Source organism: Piliocolobus tephrosceles, chromosome X, assembly GCF_002776525.5.
Source record: "Piliocolobus tephrosceles isolate RC106 chromosome X, ASM277652v3, whole genome shotgun sequence".
Lineage (NCBI taxonomy): Eukaryota > Metazoa > Chordata > Mammalia > Primates > Cercopithecidae > Piliocolobus > Piliocolobus tephrosceles.
Window position 1 is genome coordinate 72,000,791 of NC_045455.1, and position 18,779 is coordinate 72,019,569.

The following is an 18,779-nucleotide window of genomic DNA, read 5'->3' on the forward strand; positions in this document are numbered from 1 at the left end:
CTTACATGAACTAGGAATCAGAATCTTTTTCCATTAAAAATTTGTGTCTCAGTCGGGCGTGGTGGCTCATGCCTGTAATTCCAGCACTTTGGGAGGCCGAGGCAGATGGATCACCTGAGGTCTGGAGTTCGAGACCAGCCTGGAACAATATACAGTGAAACCCCATCTATATTAAAAAATACAAAAATTAGCTGAGTATGGTGGCGCATGCCTGTAGTCCCAGCTACTTGGGACACTGAGGCAGGAGAATTGCTTGAACCCAGGAGGTGGAGGTTGCAGTGAGCTGAGATCACAGCATTCTACTCCAGCCTGGGTGACAGAGCAAGATTCTGTCTCTCAAAAAAACAAAAATAAACAACAATAAAAATTTGTGTCTCATCAAAACTAGAATACTAGTGGAACAATTGGGATTAATCTGCAAGAAAATATAACTTATAGAATTGCCATTTATTTAACAATAGTTTAATAGTTTAAATAAAAGTTATCATCTTATAAATTTACCATCGTAAGAGGCAGTGCTTAAAGCATTACAAACTTATAATACTCCCAATTAGGAGGGTTATGATTATAAATTTTCCATTTTCATTTTTGTATTTAGGGATTATTAATTTTTTTAAAAAGGCTATTCATGATTGATATGACCCCCGTAAATTAGCTAAAAAAAAGGTTATGACCCCATATATTAGCTACAAACTGCTAAGTACAGTATATAAATAGTAAAGTAAGATTGTCCCAAAGCAAAGTTCCAGGACTCAGAAAGCTTTGGTTGAGATCACAGAGATTGAGTCTTACAGATTTCACACTGCTAACAGTTAATGGCATATCTTGTCCTGATTGCCTCCCCTAGAAATACTAACTATTAAAGTTGGAAAAACCAAAATAGTTTTTCCTTAGCACATGAGATAACCCAGAGATCTTTCTGACTTAAAAACAATTAAAAAAATTAAACAACAAATAAAAAGCCCTGAGTACTAAAACAAAACTGATTACAAAACAGGCAAAACCCATACCCTCTATTTTCAAGTAAATTTGTATTCACTGGCTGCAGTTTAAAGGGAAATAACAACACATTTCAAAGTCATGGATTTACAGGAAGGACTTGACACACTGACTCTAGGGCAGGTTAGGTATATTTCACGAGGAGGTCCAGGCTGTGGTAGAGATTTGGCAGTCAGTCCTGACCAGACCTTAGAGGGTACTTGTGAGACACCACAAAAATCAGGGGGAATGGAAGCCTCTTAAAATAATTATTTGAAGAAAAGCCCAAAATTCCCCATACTTCCACAGAAGCTAAAGGCACATAGAATATTCTGTTCTACATAAGAAACATTCGTTTTATGTTTCCACATGACCTTAAAAGGACACAAAGAACAAAGTAAATCTGTATGTTTTTTAAGATTAAAATAATCTCTAATCTTAAGAAGCCAAAAACAAAGAAATAAAGATGGACAAAGAGTATTCTTCAACTTTTCTTCATTGCACAGGGAAATCCCCCTGAGGTAAGAATAAGAAAACTCAGTAAGTTGGAAAATATTTATAAATTTAACTATATTTCCCTCAAAAATCACATTTGAATGTTGATATAGGTTTCATACAATTAAAAATCATAAAGATTTTAAGAAGCAACCTCAGCTTTTATGTAATTTCTTTTCTTTTTCTCTTTTTCTTTCATTTTTGAGATGGAGTCTCTCGCTCCTGTCACCCAGGTTAGAGTGCAGTGGCACGATCTCGGCTCACTGTAACCTCTGCCTCCCGGGTTCAAGCAATTCTTCTGCCTCAGACTCCCAAGTAGCTGGGATTACAGGCGTGTGCCACCACACCTGGGTAATTTTTTTTTTTTAATATATTTTTATTAGAGATGGGGTTTCACCATGTTGTTCAGGCTGGTCTCAAACTCCCGACCTCAGGTGATCAACCTGCCTCAGCCTCCCAAAGTGCTAGGATTACAGGTGTGAGCCACTGGCCTCTTTTTTTTTTTTTTTTTTCTAAAAAGACGAGGTCTCACTTTGTTGCCCAGGCTGGAGTGCAATGGCACAATCACAGCTCACTGCTGCCTTGAATTCTTGGGGTCAAGGGATCCTCCTGCCTTAGCCTGCTGAGTAGCTGGGACCGTAGGTGTGCTCCACTGCACCTGGCTAGTTTTTTGTAGATATAGGGTCTCGCCATCTTAAGCAGGCTGGTCTCAAACTACTGGGCTCAAGTGATCCTCCCACACTGGCCTCCCAAAGTGTTGGGATTACAGGCGTGCGCCACTGCACCCAGCTTTATGTAATTTCTTAATCACCATTCTGAACCCTTGTCAGATTGGGCTACGGATGAATATTGGAATAGTTTTGAACCTTAACGTATAGGGGACCTTTCTAAGCAACAAACATTTCCTAGTTGGGATTTTGTTTAACATACAAACTACCAGCAAGCCTTTCTTCATCTTTAATAAAGTGTGCATATTTACTAAGTATCAAACCACACCTTCCTTTGCCATTTCTCATAAGCTGAATTTTTATTTTAACATTTTTAATAGCAATGCCCTATTAGGTTATTATGAAGGAAAGGCTATTTTTCCAGTAAGCCATATTTTTCATCCCACGAGGCTGACTTTTCAAAAATCACTGTTTACTTATAAAAATATATAATTTTTAATCTATTATAAAAGGAAATAGATTTGAGCACAATATTAAAGACAACAGAGTATTTATAAAAGTTCACATTGATCAGTATTAAAATACATCTCACTGAAATATACTTACTTATAAAAACATATTGCCTTTGCCATGTGAAAATCTGGTGTTTAGTTCTCTAGATTTTTTTATTAGGGCCTTTTTCTGAGCTTCATCAAACCGATTAACCTTCAGATCCTTATCACGGTCAAATGGTATTCTCTCTTGAGGCTTATTTTTGTCTTCAGCCGCCTTACTCTTTAACTTTTTATGATGTATGTCCATAAGAGATTCTGATCTTTTTGATTCCTGGAGAGAGCAGGAGAGCAGAAATAAAAACTAGAGTTTGTATAGATTATTGACAGAATATGATCATGAAATGGAATAATTAGATAGTAATGGTGCACATTCAGGAGGGTTATTTACAAACCCCAATAGTTGTTTTTTTTTTTTTTCCAAATCCAAGACAGCATTTATAAAGAAAATATGTAATGAAAAGCATTATGGTTACTTAAATACTAAACATCAGAGTACAAACCAAGAACAGGGGTGTGAAAGAAAGAGCAATCATATTGTCACTTCATAGATGTGCTGGTCTTTGAAGGCTAAATGGATGAACAGGAAGGGAAGGCACTGTCAGGCTGAAGCAAAAACAAAGGTAAAAGAAAAGTAGTAAGAGCATGGATGTGGCCAAATTCAAGGCCTGCGCAGCGTATGTTGGCATGTTCCATAAGCTAATTTTTGTTCCTTTCAGTTTTCTTTCTCTTTTTCCCTTAATTCCCTCATTTTTTGTTTTCTTCTTAGCTAGGGTAGGTGTTCACATTTTCAGATGTATCTAGTAAGACAAGGTCTCAGCAAAAACAATTGATTTAATAAACTAGAGATTGATTACAGACCTTTGAGTATTGACTAAGGTAAAGGACAGAACTGTCCTGGATGGAAGGAGCAGGGAGGGAGATGGAAAAGGAGATGCTGGTAGTACAGACCAGCAGCCTTCAAACTGGGGTATATGTATTCCTGGGGGCTACACAGAGTAGAGTCCATGGAGTATGAAGGCATGGGTAATTTTAAGGTTATTTTTCCACGGTTCTCTATTTCTTCATGTAGTCTTTCTTACAATTGATTTGGCCTAGACTACCTCTTGTGAAGATGCCATCCCTTTCATTATAGCCCTTTCTCATTTAACAAAGGAGACTATAGAATATTATTTAGGAAAGCAAAAGTCTTCAGGGTATGAGACAAAAAATCTGAAATACTGGTATGATTGAAACTTCCTTTAATCAAGAAACTGTAAACACAGGAGGGCTCTGTGTCCTTCTGTGTCTGAGACACATTTCTCCTAAGAGTGTAGGGTCCTTTAGAAATGGGTTTTTTACCTTTTATTGAAATGTTCTGAATTCAGATATATTGAAGAGTGGATAATGGAAGAAAAGACAATTTTTGCTTAACAACCACACCTTTTCCAGGCCCTTCCTACTGCCAAAGAATGTGCTTGAGGGGGAAGAAGTGAAGAAAGCTCAGTAAAAGCAAAATAACGAGGCACTAGTAAAAAATGCTGAAAGTGACAGTATCTTATTTTATCCAGAAGGTAAAATGGCACCTAGATCAGAATTCAAAGTATCACATGAATGGTCATTAACACATTTATTTGAATGGAAAAAGTGAATCAGAAAGTCTGGTCTGGCTGATCTGACAACCAGAAATGACTTTGTCAATCAGATTATGTGACAGACATGTCTCGTAAATTAACTGAACTCAATCTGGAGCCATAAGGTTTTAGTAGAATGTACAAAAGATAAATTAGTAAATATGTATTTAAATTGACATTATTTGCATTTTCCCATTTCTGCTCAATATACTGGGTTAAGCAAAGTACTCTTAATTATTTTTTAAATATTGATAAAGTCTTTAGAAACAAACTGATTAGCAAATCAAGTGCTTTCCAGTTCTTTATGTTCAATAAAATTGAAGGAGGTTAAAAAAAAATCATCAAATATTGCTAAGAAAAAATAGGTAATCAAGGTTGGGCGCAGTGGCTCACGCCTGTAATCCCAGCACTTTGGGAGGCCAAGGTGGGTGGATCACCTGAGGTCGGGAGTTCAAGACCAGTCTGACCAACATGGAGAAACCCCGTCTCTACTAAAAATACAAAATTAGCCGGGTATGGTGGCGTATGCCTGTAAACCCAGCTACTCAGAGGCAGAGGCTGAGGCAGGAGAATCGCTTGAACCCGGGAGGTAGAGGTTGTGGTAAGCTAAGAGCATGCCATTGCACTCCAGCCTGGGCAACAAGAGCAAAACTCTGTCTTAAAAAAAAAAAAAAAAAAGGTAATCAATACATGGAGCATGGAGAAATAAAACTTAAGTTCCAAATTCAGAAAAATCTGCATTGTAATGATGGTCCTGCTGCTTTCAACACTGGTAACAACGGGCAAGTAATTTAAGTCTCATTTCCCCAGCTATAAAATGGTAGTAGTCATAATGATAATTTCTAAATATTTGAGGGTAGTAGTCATAATGATAATTTCTAAATATTTGAGGGAAGAAGGGAGGAATTAAATGATCTAATGAATACAAAGGATTTAGTACAGTGTTGGCTATATAAGAAACAATAAATCAATGCTAAATGTTAGATTCATTGAGCATTTACTATATCCTCACAACGTATTTGTAAATTAAATGTTGTTATTCTCATTATACAGACTTGGAAAGAATGAGAAAACTTATTAATAGGATCAATGTCGAAAAAAATCAAAGGAGATCCTAATGACTTGACAGTTAAGAGACTATTAATAATAGTTTTTGTAAATAGATCAATATTAGGTTTAAGAGAATAACTCAAATTGTTCAAAGAACTGAATAACATCGCTATAATAAAATAGGTTCATTCTCATTCACTTCTTTATAAAAACCTGGTTCTTAACTCTTAGAAGTATAAAAAAATACAATTGATGGTAAAATCTGTCTTAATTTTTTTTTGTTTCTATTTTTATTTCAATAGCTTTAGGGGTACAAGTGGTTTTTGGTTACATGGATGAATTGTACAGTGGTGAAGTCTGAAGTTCCAGTGTACCAGTCAACCAAGTAGTATACATTGTATGAAACCTGTCTTATTCTGGCAATAAGTAACATTCATCCAAAGACTAGGAACTAACTAGAAAAAAAGTCTTTCATTAAAAGAATAGGCCAGGCGCGGTGGCTCAAGCCTGTAATCCCAGCACTTTGGGAGGCCAAGATGGGCGGATCACGAGGTCAGGAGATCGAGACCATCCTGGCTAACCCGGTGAAACCCCGTCTCTATCAAAAAATACAAAAACCTAGCCGGGTGAGGTGGTGGGTGCCTGTAGTCCCAGCTGCTCGGGAGGCTGAGGCAGGAGAACAGCGTGAACCCAGGAGGCGGAGCTTGCAGTTAGCTGAGATCCCGCCACTGCACTCCAGCCTGGATGACAGAGCGAGACTTCGTCTCAAAAAAAAACAAAAAAAAAGAATAAATTAAATTTACATTTTACTTTTTACAGAGTCTTGCTGTGTCTCCAGGCTGGAGGGCAATGGTGGGATCTCGGCTCACTGTAACCTCTGCCTCCTGAGTTCAAGTGATTCTCCTGCCTTAGCCTCCTGAATAGCTGGGATTACGGGTGCCCGCCAACATACCCAGCTAATTTTTGTATGTTTAGTAGAGAGGGGGTTCCAGCATGTTGGTCAGGCTGGTCTTGAACTCCTGACCTCATGATCTGCCCGCCTTGGCCTCCCAAAGTGCTGGGATTACAGGCATAATCCACCATGCCTGGCCCTTATGATGAAAAATTTTAGATGTCAAATTAAAAAATACACAGTTTTAGGGCCAGGTGTGGTGGTTCACACCTGTAATCCCAGCACTTTGGAAGGCCAAGGCAGGCAGATGACCTGAGGTCAGGAGTTCAAGATCAGCCTAGCCAACATAGTGAAACCCCATCTCTACTAAAAATACAAAAATTAGCCAGTATGGTGGTATGTGCCTGTAGTCCCAGCTATTTGGGAGTCTGAGGCAAGAGAATCGCTTAAACCCAGGAGGTGGAGATTGCAGTAAGCTGAGATCGCACCACTGCACTCCAGCCAGGGCAATGGAGCAGAGCAAGACTCAGTCTCAAAACACACACACACACACACACACACACACGCCAGGGCAATGAAGCAGAGTGAGACTCAGTCTCTCTCTCTCTCTCACACACACACACACACACACACACACACACACACACACACACGGCTTTAGGGGATACCAAGCAAAAACACTTGAAGATTGCTGGTCTCCAGCACAGCAAGACTCAGTCACACACACACACATACAGGATTTTAGGGGATACCAAGCAAAAACACTTGAAGATTGCTAGTCTCCAGCACTGACGGGTTGAAAAGAAATATAGATTGCCTGTCCTATCATAGATTTAGTGAATCAAAACTGCCAACTGTGGGTCTCAGAAACCTCGCTTTTACTGCCCAAGTTCTGATAGAGGTGATCCATGGGATGTGGAACCCACTTTTGGATCATTCTTTCTAGTCGTTTAGTATTAATAGGAGATAGGATGCCAATACAAAGGAGTGTAGTAAGGTGAATTTTAGGATGGAAAACCATATATGTAGCATTATATGTATGCATAAATGTAAAAAAGCTACACTATCAAAACTTGATCTTTTAGCTCCATTCCTCCACATTTCTCCTTTCTTCTTTGCTTTCACATCTTTCCTTGCTAATGAGATAACTCCTTAGTGAGGTGGTAAATCCAACTCCAGCCTCCCAAGTAGCTGGGACTTCGAGTGTGTGCCATCACATCTGGCTAATTTTTTACCTTTTTATTTTGGTAGAGATGGGGTCTTGCTATACTGCCCATCTCTTGGCCTCAGAAGATCCTCCCGTCTCAGTCTCCCCCAAAGTGCTGGGATTACATGTGCTATGGTTGGCCAACAGCAATTCATTTTTGAATAAGATGGGTTTGTAATGGCTTTTGAAAACTAATGCCAAACTTCTACTTGATTGGTTTTTGTCTTCATTAAAATATTTTAAAGACTGCTCGATTTATCAAAAGCTACGGTTTCTAGAGTGGCTTAGTCTTAAGACTATATTAATACTTTGAATAGAAAGTATCTGGAATTTCAGCTTTCAGGGTTCAGATTAGAACTCTAATTTTTTGGATGCATTTTAAAGTAAACTTTAAACATCACTACATGTCCCCCTAAATACCTAGGCATGCATTTGAGTTCAATATTTGTTTATATATATATATATTTTTAAGATGAATATACATATGACAAAATACATAAATATTAAGTGTATATTCAATGAGTTTTATAGCTCAAAATCCAATCAAGATCTGGAACCTTTCTATCACTTCAGGCATATGCTGTTTCCTAGTCAAATTCCATACCCCAATTCCAACTACTAGCATTCTGATTTTTTTCCCATCATAGATGCATTTTGCTTATTGTATAGCTCCATATAAACATAATAAGAAGTATGTACTTGCTTGTGTAAGATTTCTTTCACTCAACATGACTTTGAGATTCATCCATGTTGTATTTATTTGTAATGTGTTCCTTTTTATTGGTGAGTAGTTTCATTTATACTACGGTTTGGTTTTCTTTCTCTTACTGATCAACATTTGAGCTGCTTACAGTATTTAATTATTATGAGCAAAGTGTCTATGAACATTCTTGGATAAGTTTTTTTGAGGCTATTAAGAATAACACGTTCAACTCTTTGTGTGGATGTGTTTTCATTTGTCTTAGGTAAATACCCAGGAGGAAAATAGCAGGGTACGCGTCTGTTTAGTTTGATAAGAAATGCCAGTTTGGAAAAAGGCTTAGCTTATTTATCTTCAGCCATTGGTCTTTTCTTACATAACTCATTATGGCTCTAAATTTTCCCTCTAAACACCACTTCATATGGCATCCCACACATTGTGATATGTTGTATTTTTGTCATTCAGGTCTACATTTTTCTAATTTCCATTATCATTTTTTCTTTGATACAAAGTTTAAATTTTGAGTTTTTCTGATTTCCAGTTTTTTTTTTAAATTTTTATTTTTTTGAGACAAGGTCTTGCTCTGCCATCCAGATTGGAGTGCAGTTGCACAACCATGGCTTGACTCAACCAATCTGTCTGCCTCAGCATCCCAAAGTGCTGGGATTATAGACATGAGCCACTATAGCTGGCCATAGTGGGTTTTTAAGTTATTCTGAATCTAAACTTCAATTCTTTGTGGTCAGATAATTTGGGTTGAATGATAGTAATTCCTTCGATTTTGTTGATACTTGACTTCTGAGTTGGTCAGTTTTCATAAATACTTCAAGTGAGCTAAGTTTTTGGTCAATTTCCAAAATGTTTTAAGCATGCTTCACTGTGGTACTGGTCAACATATATACAATAAATCAAGCTAACTATATTTTAGAGCTTATGGAATTTTCTTTAATACACTGGGAACAGAAAATAATTTTCCTAAACACCTTTCAGGGACCAATGGGTTCAGTAATTTACATTTATTCTTTGAGCTGGGACATTTATCATTTTCCTTTTCTTTTGGTGCAGGCACCATCCAACATTTACCTTTTTTTTTTTTTTTGACAGAAGATAACAAAATAATATGCCAAATGAATACTGACTATTTAGTTTATAAATTTAGATTGAACTACATTCAAAAAACATTTTTTCTCCCATATTTAAATATTTACATCCAACATTCCAAATCTGTTTATAATTTGAACATTTATAAATGGAAGATGTCCATGAGTGAGTAGGGGTCTTCCTTTCTCTCATCAAGTGCTACCTATCTCTAATAATTAGATTTCTGCTAATTTAATATGTAAAATGTGAATTGGAAATATCCGTGAAAAACACAGAAGAATTTTATAAAAACATATATATATGCAACAGAGTTTATTTCAGGATAGATGTATAAAAAGTGCATGGTAAAGAGGTAGACATATAAAAGAAACAGAAATAAGCAAAAGAGAAAAAAATAAACAGAGAACTAAAAGATAGGGGAAAAAAGGCTATATATTTTGTTTCTGGCTTTTTTTTTTTTTTCTTTTTTTTTTTTTTTTGAGGCAGGGAGGCTTTCAAGTGATCCTTGCAACTCAGTTGGCTCATTAAAAAAAAATGTTTTTAGAAACAAGGTCTTGCTATGTTGCCCAAGCTGGTCTTGAACTCTTGGCCTCAAGTGATCCTCCTACCTCAGCCTCCCAAGTAGCTGGGATTATAGGCAAGAGTCATCACACCTGGCTCTATATATCTTATTTTCTTACTTACATTGTATGAAGATACCTGCTCAGCCAGTCTCTTATCTCTTCCTGATAATATATGTTCTTCATCTTTCTTACCGGATGACTTCCTTGCTTCTTGTGTTTCCTGAGGAATGAACACAGATAATACACTACTGAATCATAAAATTAGGATAAAACAAAAAATAAATATTATTTCTACTTAGATTAAGTGACAAGAGACACAACTAAGCCAGGTTTGTGAAATCCCTTCTGATTAGAAATGTTAACATACTTGGCCGGGCGTAGTGACTCATGCCTGTAATCCTAGCACTTTGGGAGGCTGAGGCAGGCGAATCACCTGAGGTGAGGAGTTCAAGACCAGCCTGGGCAACATGGTAAAACCTCATCTCTACTAAAAATATAAAAATTAGCTGGGCATGGTGGCGGGCACCTGTAATCCCACCTACTCGAGAGGCTGAGGCAGGAGAATTGCTTGAATCTGGGAAGCAGAGGTTGCAGTGAGCCGAAATCGTTCCACTGCACTCCAGCCTGGGAGACAGAGTGAGACTCGGTCTCATAAAAAAAAAAAAAAAATCAAAATATTAACATACTTGATAAGGGATCAGTTACTGCTCTAGTCTATGATTTTCTTGGAAACAAGGAAAAAAAAACCACCCCACTCAACCTATTTATTGAACTCAGGATGAGTTTGACTAACAGTGGTGAGAGGTGGAAGTGAAAATAAGGCTTAAAAAGATATCTTACATTACTGTTTTCAAAAATAATAAAATCACCCTGTAGGAAAACAAACGAACAAACAAACAAAAAACAAAGAAAAGGAAATAAAAGGTGTACATTTTGAAAAAAAAAAAGAAAGAAAAATTGTGTTTATTCACAGATCCTAGCTCTGTGTAGCAAACGCCAAAGAATTTACCAAAAAACTTCTGGAACTACTAAGCAAGTATAGCAAAATTGCAGGATACAAGATCAATATACAAAATATAGCAGCAAGAGGCTGGGCGTGGTAGCTCACGCCTGCAATCCTAGTAACTTGGGAGGCAGAGGCAGGCAGACTGCCTGAGCTCAGGAGTTGGAGACCACGCTGGGCAACATGGTGAAACCCCTGTCTCTACTAAAATACAAAAAATTAGCTGGGCGTGGTGGCGAGTGTTTGTGGTCCCAGCTATTTGGGAGGCTGAGACACAAGAATTGCTTGAACCTGGAAGGCAGAGGTTGCAGTGAGCTGAGATGGTGCCACTGCACTCCAGCCTGGGCGACAGAGTAAGATTCTGTCTCAAAAAAAAAAAAAAAAAAGGAAAAAAAAAAATATACATACGTATCAGCAAGAAACAACTAGAATTTGAAACAAAACTATCATTTATATTAGCGCGCACACACACACACACACGAAGTGTCTAGTCTAACACATTTTATTTAGAAAAAATGTTACAGTAATATTCTAGAGCATATGCTCCCAAGCAGGAACGGGGAAGGCCCATATAAAAACTACTGAAAACCACTTGTCTCTAAGCATATTCTTATTTTTATTTGCTTAGGAGGCCTCATGGACTAAAACAACACTGTATTTAATAAAGTAAGTTAAAAACATAGAAATAGTTCATTTCTACATTTTCCCAGAAAATAGATGTTTTACTTATAAAAAAAGAAAAGTGATGTTATGGTACAATGGAGATAAAAACCTAACCATTTAATATTAAGAGGTAGTAGATATTGTCAAGACTGGAAAGTGAGGACATAACTGATCTCATTCAATTAATGTATGTAAAACACTTTCATTACTTTCTAAAGAGCAATCATCTAAAGAGCAATCTTCTTTTTTTTTTTTAGACAGAGTCTCACTCTGTTGCCCAGGCTGGAGTACAGTGGCGCAATCTCGGCTCACTGCAAGATCTGCCTCCTGGGTTCACGCCATTCTCCTGCCTCAGCCTCCTGGGTAGCTGGGACTACAGGCGCCCGCCACCACACCTGGTTAATTTTTTGTATTTTTAGTAGAGACAGGGTTTCACCGTGTTAGCCAGGATGGTCTTGATCTCCTGACCTTGTGATCCACCCACCTCAGCCTCCCAAAGTGTTGGGATTACAGGTATGAGCCACTGTGCCCGGCCAAGAGCAATCTTCTTTTAGGCCATATTGGCTAAATTAATGTGAGAACAGTAGAAGTATGAGAGGTATGCTGGAAAATCAAATATAAGAAGTAGGATGGAGTGGAGGGAACCTATCAAGAAGGAAATATGGCTAAGATCTGTTATAAAAATTAGTCATGAACTTTACACAGGATCAAAGACAACAGAAAACAGTATCTGTGATACTATATAGTTTGTGACATAAATAATATGTCTGTGGTACTGTATTCTGTAATGTAGTGTTATATAAAATTTAAGACTTATTAATAATCCCTTTATGAGTCCACTGTAAATACTAAACAAAACATTTCAGCACAGAAAAGAATGACCAGGTCTAAAGAACTCAGTCATAGGGATTAAAATCTCTTAAGTTCAAACAATATAGCCTGGTTTCCATGTGTTCCATTATTCCATGATATTTTCCTCCAAGGAAGACTGCCTACATATCTGGTTGTAAGCTAGACATCTATTCATCTACAACGAGAAACAGGATATAAAAAAGAACAAATAAATAAGGACACAAATAAAAAGGCATGTAAGCAAGGGAATTAATTGTCTTTTTGGAGACAATCTTAAAGGCTAAATTATAAAAACTCCAATAAATAATTATTATTTCAAAACCAGCTAAGAAATAATAGGCATTCCAACACTAGCCTTTCAAGGTTTTTGTGGCTCTCTTGGATCCACATCCTTTGCTGCCTCTCCTGCCCCTGTGTGTGTTGGTTCGCCTCACCTTCCTACTATAACTCTCAGATTCTCTTTAATCTTAGGATAAAAAAGAAATTATGCATAATGTTGCCTACTATGCAGGCAGGGTGCTCAAGTGTGGAGACTGCAACATGCCCTCCACACTTTAAGGGTACCACTGTTTATTTCATAGGCAATTCTCCAGTAAAATGGAAAGTCCTTAAGGAGCTCTTGCCTCTTTCTATCACCTGCAACCAAATACAATTTCTGATAGAACAGGAAAATTGATGATTCCAGATTGAAAACAGAAATCCTGATAATTCTAGGTACTGATGAATAATATAAACAGAGCTAGTTCATTCCAGATTGAAAACAGAAATCCTGATAATTCTAGGTACTGATGAGTAATATAAACAGAGCTAGTGGAATGAACTAAGTGTGGAACTGCTTTAGTCAGAACTGATGAATTTATAATCATAAGGTGACAATTAGTCAAGCATTTGAGAATTGAATGGGATGTCTTACAGAAATTAAAACCTTCAGAGAGAGGCTGCGTATAGTGGCTCACGCCTGTAATCCCAGCACTTTGGGAGGATTGCTTGAGCCCAGGAGTTTGAGACTAGCCTGGACAACATAGCAAGGCCTTGTCTCTACAAAAATAAAAAATAAAAAAATTAGTTGTGTGCCTGCAGTCCCAGCTCCTCAGGAGGCTGAGGCAGAAGGATCACCTGAGCCCAGAAGTTTGAGGGCTGCAGTGAGCTATGACTGTGCCACTGCAGTCCAACCTGGGTGACAGAGACACCCTGTTTCTTAAAAAACAAACAAACAAACAAACAAACAAACAAACAAAACAAAAAGAAAAAACCAAAACCCAAAGATGGATTAAATTGAAGGAGTAGTACTGGGGATACTGGTTTAATTCCTAATATACAATGAAATATTTTGTAACAGAAAAAGATTCAAGAAGAGAAAATTAAAAATAATGTATTTTATGCATACAGACTTTTGGGTTTTTTTTTTTTTTTTTTTTTTTTGAGATGGAGTTTTGCTCTGTTGCCCAGGCTGGAGTGCAGTGGCACAATCTTGGCTCACTGTAGCCTCCGCCTCCTGGGTTCAAGTGATTCTCCTGCCTCAGCTTCCCAAGTAGTTGGGATTATACATGCAAGCCACCATGCCCGGCTAATTTTTTTTATTTTTAGTAGAGACAGGGTTTCACCATGTTGACCAGGCTGGTCTCGAACTCCTGACTTCAGGTGATCCGCCCGCCTTGGCCTCGGAAAGTGCTGGGATTACAGGCATGAGCCACTGCGGTCAGCTGGTATTTTTTGGATAACTGAATGTATTAATGACAGTGGTTCTTGTCTATCTTGACAGTAACATGAAGTTTAGTGCACCTGAGATATGGTCATTTTGAGAGAGATCCTCTAGGCACCATTCAATTTGCTTGGTTAATCTGTAGCTTTTTTTTTTTTTTTCTAAAATATTTTAAAAGATATATGATCATAAAGATAGTATGGTGTAAAAAGACCAGGGAATCTGGTCTTTTTGACCAAGTCTAAAATGAGATTATTTTTCATCACTTACTAGCTTTGTGACCCTAGAAACTTTGACTTCATAGAGGATAGTTTCTCCATCTATAAAATAAGGTCATTATACCTATGTCTCAGAGTTTTCTTGAGGTTTAAATGAGACCGTTTATTGGGAAATAGTAAGTAAACAGCAAGCAATTGGTGTCACTTTCCTTCCTCATAATCTTGCTCCAGAGGAAAATCTGTATTATCCTTTTGGAATCATAATTTTAAAAAATAGTACCCTTAAATAATTTTGCATCGTATCTTTTCAAAATCCAGCCAACATGAACAGAAATACATGAACAAACAAACAAAGCCTCTCACCTTAGCTTTCCTTTCCCTATCAGCTGGAGTATCTGTCCAGATTGATCGATCTCCAGATGTGTCATCAGCTCTTCTCTTAAAAGTCCTTGGCCCAAGACCAAAGTCTTTCATTTCTGGAGGAAGTTCAGTCATCCATGACTCTCTTACAATGGGTTTAGATGAATCCTTTAACAGAAAAAAAAATGTAGCATGGAAAGTATGTATCGTGTATAAGATGAGTACATACGTATGTACAAGCAACTATGTCATGCAATTGAAGTTTAAAAGTTACTTATGTTTTTGTCACATATGTTAGTCACATACGTTACAAAGACTTTCATCCAATTTGTTACTTTTCTTTTAGAGTTTCTGGGTTCTAACTCCTAAATTTAAAAAAAATGTTATACATAAAAACAAAATATATTAAAAGTTATATAGTTTAGTGTTTATTTCTAAAATTTAGATTTTTAATCTATTTAGTGTATTTCTTAAAGTGTTTTTAAAACTTACATCTTCTCCTTTGGTCAGTTTTTCTTTCATTCTCTCAGCCCTTTTTTCAAACTCTGTTGTTACGTTATAGTTAACTGGTCCTTTTGCAGGCATCGGTCCAATAATATCCTCATCTTCACTGCTGTCTGTTTCCTTTTAAAACAAGACATTATCTTTAAACCAAGAGCAGAGCTACAGGTATAAAAATAATTCTAAATTACTTGCATTTACCTGAAACTTCTTATCCATAAAAAATTAAAAAGTAAACAATGTATTGCTGGCTCATCACTGAACCACGAGGACTTTTTCCTCACCTTCCTCAAGTGCCTAGCACAGAGATGACAAATCCATGGCATGCAGACTCTCTCCCACCTCCCACCTCTCTTCCTGTGTCCATGACAGACCTCACTCTCTTCCTGAAGGACACAGATGTAGACTTAGAGCTCCTCTCAACATAGCACAATAATTAGACAGTTCAATTCTATACTGTGTTGTGGCTTACACACACACACACACACACACACACACACATATTCTTAATAACTATGGATTTTGGGATACACCTCATTTGATCCTTGTAACAAAACTATAAAATGGCACTATTTCTGGTTTCTTTTTTTTTTTTTGGAAGAGACTTAGGCTTAGAGTGTAATCAGAATAAACAACTTGTCTGATTTTATAAAACTATTATCTAAGAATCAAATATTCCAAGATCAAGGCCAGTATTTTTTCTATGTATATAACAGTGACCCTGCTATCATTTTATCTCAACTGTTAGTGATTTAGCTTTAAGTGTTTCTAGCTTATATCTACAATAGTAAGCTTTCTGATGTTACAGACATTATGTTAAACATATTTATAACCCACTACAGATAGAAATATTTGGTGATGCAAAATGTTCAGATATAAAAGCTATAATGAAATTTTAAAACTATGAGACATGAAAACAAAACAAAACACTAACTCTAAGAGTCACGGCACCAATACAGTATTAGTGGAATAAGCTAATGATAGTCTCACTTCCATCTTAATATGAGATGGTTTCATAAAGGTAGAATTTCAGCATGTCCTGGTAGGATGATGCCTGCAATTTTTAGAAATAAGTATCACTTATATTCAGGGGTAAATAAAAGCAGAGATGGAGAAGCAAACAGAAAATTAGGCCAAACACACTAAACTGAAAATCAGAAACAGAATAATATGCCCAATTTCTATCTATGGGTATTAAATTATTTTGGTGTCCTGGATGAGTTATTTCTTTTAATAAAAAAATGCTGCACATTTTATCCAGAATTACAATAGAAATTAGGTACCCTATTGATTTATACTTTGGGCTGATTTTGTTGAAGGTCTCATTTGCCATTGTACTAGCCCTGTGACTTCAGGCATGTTATTTAACCTTTCTAAGCCCTGGTTTTCTTGTCTTTGACAAGAGAATTATAACGGCTTCTACCAATAACTATTGCCAAGAGAACCCTGCATTTTGTTTATCCTCTTTAAAGCCACACCCTTCTCAGGGAACTGGGACCTTCTCTAACACCTGTGGAAAAATATTGATAATTCTAGGCCAGTCACAAAAAAAGTATAACTATTGTATGGATGTGTTTACAAAATATTACAAAGTAGTCACTTTGGTCTTCTTCTTGCTCAGCTGACTGGTTTAGGCACGGACACATGACACAATTCTTGTGAAATAAACACAAAAGGTCTACAGGAAACTGGTAGAGGTTTTCTTTCCTCTACAAAAGAGGCACAGGGAAAGGACCATTCCTCTTCTGTGTCTGGACACTGCCAGCTGCTTATAAGTCTTAGAACTTTGGCAGGCTTCTTAGTATGATGAAGGCAGTCAGCCTAAGTCTTAGTACTTTGGCAGGCTTCTTGGTACGATGAGTGCGGAATTAACATACTGTTGATTCTCTTATAGAGCAGGAAGGTAGAAAAACTGGAGCCTTTGACGATATCATGAGGCACATGAATTAATCAAGCTTGGAATCTTCTTACCTCTTGACCTCTTATTATGTATGAAACATATTTTCCTTATTTTGAGAATACAGAACATATATCACCAAGTAAATTAACCCATTTGCTAATTAAATAGGTTAAGATAAAGTTCCATTTTGAGTTGGATTTTCTGTTATTTGTAGCTGAAGGCATTCAGTTGACACACTACCTCCCTGGATTGTTGTTTGGATTAAGTTAGGTTTATACTGCTGTCGCAGTGTCTGGCTTGTGGTAAGTGCTCAAGAAATGTCAAACATTAGTATTATTATGTCTTAATTTGGGGGTATATGCCGGGAATGAGGCTAAGAGAAGCCTATCTTTGAGAAACGAAAATCTCAAAACTGAAAAAGAAAGGTCTTTTGAAAAAGGTTCAATTAAAGGGAAATTATAAGGCAAACAATCAGAGCGAGAGTATTTCACACATGGACCTACAGTGTAATCTCTCTCAGCCTGACCCTCGCCTTCCACCAAAAGAAGCTAGGGAATGTAGAATGTGTACCACTTAGGAAATGATGTAAGCTATGTATTTGCTAACTAGGTAGGTTAAGACAAAATTCCAAGGGTGAATAATGCTGAATTATGCTACTCTTTTGAAAATGTTTTCCCCAATTTTTTATTTCAAAAAATTTTGAACCTATAAAAAAGTGCTAAGATGAGTGCAATAAACACCAATATGTCCTCACTCAGATTTACCAACTGAGTGGCACATGTCATTTTAACACATTCATTCTTTTTGGTTTGTTTTCTGTCCCTCTCCCCATGAAATAGACACACACACATTTTTATTCAGAACCATTTGAAAGTAGGTTACAGATAGTATGACAAGGCTCTAGGCAGAAGCAAATTTCCTTGTCACCTTCCTAGGGACAGTGGGTTACATTTCTCTAGTCCTCTAGTCCCCTTGTCCTCCTTTTACAGACACAGCAGAACTTTGAGGCTGCAGGCTTTATGCAGGGGGTTCAATTCAATCTCCTCTGGCTGAGTGAGACAGAAGCCAAGGCTCCTGTTCCCAGATTCTCTGGGGTTTATGACTGGGTTCTCTAGAACGACTGTGGTTCCCTGCTGTGTAAACCTGTGTCTGGCTTTGAACTCCCTCAATGTTGTTAGTATGTGTGGATTTTCCTTTCTTCCTTTTGGACTTTGCTGTGTTTTGTTATTTTCTTTCTTCCCCTAGCACACTTTTGTGTTCATGGCAGGGAAAGCCTAGCCTGACGATGTCATCTCGGTCTTCCATATGGCTGGAAGTCCTTCCTCTGGTAATTTTTTCTTCAACACCCTTGTTAGAAAGGATTCCTCATACTTAGCCTAAATTCTTCAGTTATGCTCATGGCATCCATAGTGGAGGCAATAAGAACAATGGTAATAATGAGAGCTATTTTAAGTTGAATACCTACTGATATAGTTTGGCTGTGTCCCCACCCAAATCTCATCTTGAATTGCAGTTCCCATAATCCCCACGTGTCGTGGGAGGGACCTGGTGGAGATCAATGAATCATGGGGTGGTTTCCCCCATCCTGTTCTTGTGAGAGTGAGTTTGTTCTCACAAGATCTGATGGTTTCATCAGGGGCTTCCCCCTTCGCTGGGCACTCATTCTTCTCCTTGGTGCCGCCACGTGAAGACAGACATGTTTGCTTCCCCTTCCACCATGACTGTAGGTTTCCTGAGGCCTCCCCAGCCATGCTAAACTGTG

General features: G+C 37.5%; 1 protein-coding gene across 4 annotated transcripts in view; it reads right to left on the reverse strand.

The window, feature by feature from the left end:
* Nucleotides 1-428: 428 nt before the first annotated feature.
* The window catches only part of GPALPP1 (GPALPP motifs containing 1), a 42,180-nt gene continuing 23,829 nt past the window's right edge, over nucleotides 429-18,779 (reverse strand). For all 4 annotated transcript variants that reach the window (XM_023187331.1, XM_023187329.2, XM_023187328.2 and 1 more), the window contains 5 exons: nucleotides 15,109-15,240; nucleotides 14,620-14,784; nucleotides 9,940-10,038; nucleotides 2,748-2,966; nucleotides 429-1,494 (listed from right to left, as the gene is read on the reverse strand). In XM_023187331.1, coding sequence (XP_023043099.1) covers nucleotides 2,748-2,966; nucleotides 9,940-10,038; nucleotides 14,620-14,784; nucleotides 15,109-15,240 — 615 coding nt within the window. In that variant the 3' untranslated portion in view covers nucleotides 429-1,494. The remainder of the gene's footprint in view (nucleotides 1,495-2,747; nucleotides 2,967-9,939; nucleotides 10,039-14,619; nucleotides 14,785-15,108; nucleotides 15,241-18,779) is intronic.